Source organism: Cyprinodon variegatus, unplaced genomic scaffold, assembly GCF_000732505.1.
Source record: "Cyprinodon variegatus isolate N-32 unplaced genomic scaffold, C_variegatus-1.0 Scaffold70, whole genome shotgun sequence".
Lineage (NCBI taxonomy): Eukaryota > Metazoa > Chordata > Actinopteri > Cyprinodontiformes > Cyprinodontidae > Cyprinodon > Cyprinodon variegatus.
In genome coordinates, this window is record NW_015150523.1 from 344,484 (window position 1) to 350,483 (window position 6,000).

General features: G+C 38.9%; 1 protein-coding gene across 1 annotated transcript in view; it reads right to left on the reverse strand.

Annotated features, from left to right (window-relative positions):
* Positions 1–6,000, reverse strand: part of cftr (cystic fibrosis transmembrane conductance regulator) — a 65,324-nt gene that overhangs the window by 46,779 nt on the left and 12,545 nt on the right. The window contains exons 3-5 of the mRNA XM_015372223.1: positions 5,230–5,341; positions 428–643; positions 222–311 (exon numbers count right to left, since the gene is read on the reverse strand). Coding sequence (XP_015227709.1) covers positions 222–311; positions 428–643; positions 5,230–5,341 — 418 coding nt within the window. The remainder of the gene's footprint in view (positions 1–221; positions 312–427; positions 644–5,229; positions 5,342–6,000) is intronic.

The window sequence follows — 6,000 nt, forward strand, 5'->3', positions numbered from 1 at the left end:
TTAAGATGATGACATAACACACCGTTTATGGAGCAACACTTGATTCACGGTGTGTTCTGTCCTCTCGTTCTCATACCAACACTGTGCTGAGTGACATCACGAAAGGACCTGCAGAAGTCTCTAGGATCAATCGGATCCTAAGAAAACTGGCTGGCTTTTTGTAAAAGTTTAAATTTGACATAATTTTACAGCATTCCTCCAGGTATATTCTTTTCTCTTACCTCATCCAGCTTGTTGAGGTTGGCTGACATCAGGCTGACGAGCTGCCCTGTGCTGATCTTATCCAAGACTTTACTAGACAGCTTCAGAGTCTGAAAAGTTCAAATGTTGGCAGTTAGCTGTAATAAAAGGAATGTAAGTGGTTTTGGTAAAAGCAAAGTGGGTAATGCCACGCGGGCTGGTACAGTGGAACCCCCTCTCCTTATACCTTTTTGTATATAAGGCTGAAAAGGGCGATGCGAATCTGCATGCCGAGGTGATGAAGGCCATAGATGGCGGGCTGCAACAGGATGAAGCGAGCGGTGAAGAGGAGGCCAAGACCCAGGGCCAAATAGTATCCCTGACTTCGTTCTGGTGCGTGGAAGGGATCAAAGGAAGCAATGATGCGACCTGAAAGCTGAGGCTGCACAGTCTTTGACGCCTCCTACAAAGGGAAGATGACAAAACAACCACTGTAAATAATTTTACCTCAAACTCTCCAGGCAAGAAGTTTCACAGGTTTTCCAGTCGGGTTTAGGAAGAGTGAGATAAAGGGCCCAGATTTGATCATTGAGTGTGGATTGGTGACTTTATATGAGATTTTATTTATCCATCTATGGATCCATTTTCTCCCACTTAGTCCTGTCAGGATCCCAGTGGGGACGGTGCCTATCTATGGCAGTCTATGGGCGAGAGGCAGGTACACCCTGGACAGGTCGCCAGCGCTTTTATATATTGAAGAATGAATTTAATTGGTTAAATAATTCAACAAACTCTCAATGTCTGTTGATCGCTTTTACATTCCCAAAGAGTTTTTGACATTAATTCAATACAAACAATTTCATATTACAACTTTTACCAACATGTTTCTCCTGACTGAAGTCCTGATGAATATCTGCTAGTGGGAGCAAAAGATTGAGTTTAGTCAGAATGCCTTTCAAAGTTAAAGACTTTAAGGTGAACACCCCAGATTATCCTTTATCTGCATGAGGAATCATGCAAAATGGCTGTGTGATATCAACACAAAGTTTTGTTCCACTCATAAATGAGAATGATTTTACAGATTTTAGGATAAGATGTCATGACTCAGAAAAGAGGACCCAGTGTTCGAGGCAAGACAGACACTGGGCTAATTCAAAAGTGTTTATTTAAAAACATGGCTCACCGGAGTAGCAGCAGCTAGGGCGTCTATCACAGGAAATTCTGATTTAACAGTTAAGCCTATGTCCTGAGAACGTTCAGGCGGGAGCAGGCAGGCTCAGTGGTTGAGAGGCAGAACAGGTCAGGATCAGGTAATTAGAAACACTATGGTACGCTAAAAAACCCTGTTAACCACTGGTTAAAGAGAACGAGATAATCTGGCCATGACTGGATGCAAGCACCTTAAATAGAGGTAGCAGCAGGTGGATCAGATGAGCAGTGATTATAAACCGGGCAGAGTAAGACAGGTGAACGAAATGAACAAATGATAGTCATCAATGCCAAGATCATGACACAAGATTAGAAACAACACAGTCTTCTTCCTTCTGAATTTATACTTCTTTTACATTTTCACTACTTTTGGATTATTGTCAAAACTTTGCCAAAAGTGAACACATATAATAAATACTGATATCAGCAGTTTTATGTAAAACATATACATATAGACTACTCTCCAGGCACATTCAGACCTTTCTAAGCATGTAAATTCAATAATACTTGTTCTTTTTGCTGAAGATTCTCAGTCATCCAACTAGTTCTTGTTCAACTTGTTCTTTTGTTATCCCTTCCAATAGAAAAACAAAACAAAAACTAGAATATACAGTAACCCAACGGTGACTGCAGCCTAAGATCGTTTTCGTCCTAAAGCTGTGAACCACCCCATGAAGAGATAGCATATCAGGCACATATCAGTAAACTGTTATACGTGTGTTCAAATGAGGCTCGTATGTCAGTTTAAAAGTTCATTAAAAAAACGAAAGAGTTTTCATGAATTAATTTTGTGTCGAAAGTGTTTTTATTTGATCTGATCTAAACTTATGTAGTATTTATTCCTATAATCAAACAATATAGCCTGTATACTTTAATCACACTGTATAATCAGTTTCAATTGGTGAAATAAAATATGTATTTGCTGGTTGAAATATCTTTATTGACATTATAAATCTTAAACAAACGATAACGATAAATAAACAGCTCTCTTAATACTGGCATACTGACAAAGCTCGGTCTGAGACACGACTCTGTTCCATTGCAATTAAACATGAAGGACTTCCTTCTTTTGTCAGAGCACGTTTCTATGCTGCACCGTTTACAAAGAGAATAATTCAACTTCAGTGTCTCTTTGTGATCCTGCTGATGATGTCATCACTCATTTATATCTCTACTCTTATACCTTCGAACCCCATTTTAACATCATCATCAACAATGAATTTGACTACAGGATGACCGACTGCAGACCTGAAACCAGTCCTTTCTGGGCACTTTTGTTAGCCCTGTCGTCTGCAGAGCAAACAGGCATTCTTGTTGTCCAGACAACCATCTCCAACTGTACAAAGTCAGGCAGTAGCGGCTCCCCTCATGCTCCCCATATATATCCAGGACAATAAGTCGGTCTGTGACACTATAGTGCAACATGCTAGAAAAGTCACTACACTGTGGCTTTATTGGTCTTCTCTGGTGGGTAACAAGCTTTTTACACATGTCCCTGGTTGCCAGGAGAGGGAATATATTAGACATAGTTTGGTAATTTATAGTAAGCTGAAAACTTGGAGCACATACACTGTAACACACAAACTCATACCAAAAAAGCTTTTGTTTCCCCTCATACATTGGATCGGAGCTGGCCCAGATCAATAATGTGTAGAAAAAACCTATACCTGGGTGTGCAGGTTATATGGACCAGACTCTTGGAAAGAACATGCAAGGGGTGTCGTGCTCAGAAGATTGATGAAAGAAAGTTTTCCTTTGAATCTTATTTTATACAGTTAATCTACTAGTTAATTCTGTAAATATTTCAAACAAACTGTTTTTAAAAAATATATATTTCGTCAACAAACAGTCGACGACAGCATTGTAAAGGCTAAGACTTCCCTTCCTAAACAGAGCAAGCTATGGAGCTAGTTTACGTAACCTTTTCCAACATAGAAAACATTTATAGATCAGTGCTTCTATGTTCCTTTTTGTGTCTGCTTCTGTCTCATTAAGCCCCAGTCGACCTCAGCAGGCAGCTCACACTGAGCCTAGTTCTTCTGGAGGTTTCTGTCTCTTTAAAAGGGAGTTGTTTTCCTCTCCACTGTCGCAGCATGCATTCTCAGAGAGAGGAATTGCTGTAGAGTCAACGAGACAATGCAAGCGAAAATCTACTGTCTCTACATGCGTATCCAAGAGAATCCTGCAAAATCAACGGCTGGATACAATATGCTGTTTTTTTCTTAGATAGAAAATTTTTAAACAAACTGTCTTGATGATATGATTTAATTGTCTGTGTAGGGTGCCTGGAGGGGAATGTTTTGCAAATTGGTGCTGTATAAATAAACTGAATTGAGTTGAACAAAGCAATGCAACAAATAGGCCACGGCTTAAGTTGTGGATAATCTAATTAAGGGTTCAATTATAAAACACAAGTCTTGCACATTTCAGTGATAGTACATCACTATCACAATTCATGATATATGAATCATGAAAAACTGATATAATGTAGCAAAACTGCAAACCTCCCAAGATTGCCTAAGCTAAGAATCTAGGGAAGGCCAGCATAATCAGACAGCCTGGAGGCTAATGGTGACCCTGGAGGAGCTGCAGAGATCACTATTTACAGTAGAAGAATGTGTGGGAATGTTTTTCTTCAGCAGGAACAGAGAAGATGGTCAGTAACAATTAATTTTGCCAAACAGGTACACAGATAATGACTCGTCATTCAACCCATTCTATTTAAAACACACTTAAACTACTTGCAGAGAACTTTTTGAACATTCTATATGTGCAGATTTAGTAACAAGGTGACCCTAATGTGTCATTCGTGTGAAATCATGCTCCATCTCTGTGCTTATGACTTGCTTTTTATGTGCAGTAGATTCTCTCCTACTTGCCTGTGAACCCATTTCTTTGGGCTTGTGTCACCTTTTCGGAATTTAAGGTGGGAGGCTACCAAAGAAGGTAAGCTGCCTGTGATTGGCTACTTTTCAGGAAATCTTACCTCTTGAGACAGTGCTGATTTCTTCCTGGCTGTGGCTAGTAATGATAGCAAAGCATCTTCAGCCTAATAGATGATCTCTATTGAATCGGCCAAGTGATGCACGCATCACCCATAAAAGGAGAAAATGCTAATATAAGCCAAAAGTATCGGCCGGCCAATGTATCAGTGTTTCCCTACTGGGTTCCCTGATATATATCCTTATGCAAGGTTGGAGATGCTGGGATCGTAAGAATATGTTTATTAACTACAAAAATATATCAAATAAAACAGTTTTTTTTAAAAGAGCTTGTATGTATAATGCTTCAAACTGTAAAACAAAGTGACTTCTTAAGAGTGGAAACTGAAATATACAACAAAGTCGCTAAAATAAAACTAAAATAAACAGAATAAATCATTATAGTAAATTGGCCATTTCAAATAAAAGTGCTTTAGAGACACTAAAAATGTGTGACTTATAAATTGCTGCATGCTATATCATCTTATCTCGAACCTTTACTGTGTTCTAACTCAGACAGACAATGGGTTGTAAATCCATCCAGTGCACTCCCCATGAGATCAGAGTGGAAGTGTGAGCAGACCCCTCCCATTTAGGGAAAAACAAAACGCCACACAGCAGCAACCTTCACATATCCATAAACTAGATGCTGGATGAGGCAACAAGCATCAAAACACCACTTCCTGGAAATGTTTTTCAAAGGTCAACATAAAAAAAAAAAAAATGTGTTTCTCTCTTAGAGAAAAATCATGTGATGCTTGATGTGTCACATTTTCAATTTGTTGCATTTTAGGAAACTTTAGCTACAACTGTTCAAGAATTAAAGTTCAATCACTTTTACCGAAAGATCTGAACTTACCCCGAGGTAGAGGAGGACCCCAAAGAAGGCAAACGGGAGGAAGAAGCATCGGGCCAGTGCTTTCAGCAGCTTTGGCCTGCCTTTGGCTAACACCACCTCTTTGTCCCATTCCCTGCAAAGTGGTCAGAGTTACATTACCGTTAGGCAGCAGTTGGGACCCAGCAAACACATAAAAGATGGTAACAAACACACAGAACACATGGAAGGAGAAAATGTTAGATAAAATAGTTAAATTTTGGCTGCTATTTGTCTGCTGCTACTTTGTAAATAATCAGGTTCAGGAAACAGTTTAACATATTTGTTAAGTATTTAATTCAAGGAACATTTACTGATGCATAATGGGAGGGGTGCAGTGGTGTTTATTATAAACTAATGTCACAAGAACAGTATGAATATGGCAATAATACCTGCTGTATGTGCCCATTTTAATCCAAAAATGCAATTATTCATTACCACAAAATCTCTGTGAATCAGTCGTTGTCTCAGAAGTACTTGAATAAGGGTTCGGACCAAAAATTATAATAATCAAACCTCAAACAAACAACAAAAATTTCACTCCATCATCATTATTTATAAAATAGTAAATCTAAAGTATACCCATGCTGCCTTCAAAAAATTTAAGAAAAAAAGTAGAAGGATGTTAGCAGGCTGTTTAACAAATCTATTGAATGAGCTGATCATCAGCAGGTGGGACCAAGAAGTTTTGAGGAGTGTGTGTCACTTAGGCCCCGTCCACACGAGGACAAAATGAACACGAAACACTAATATTTT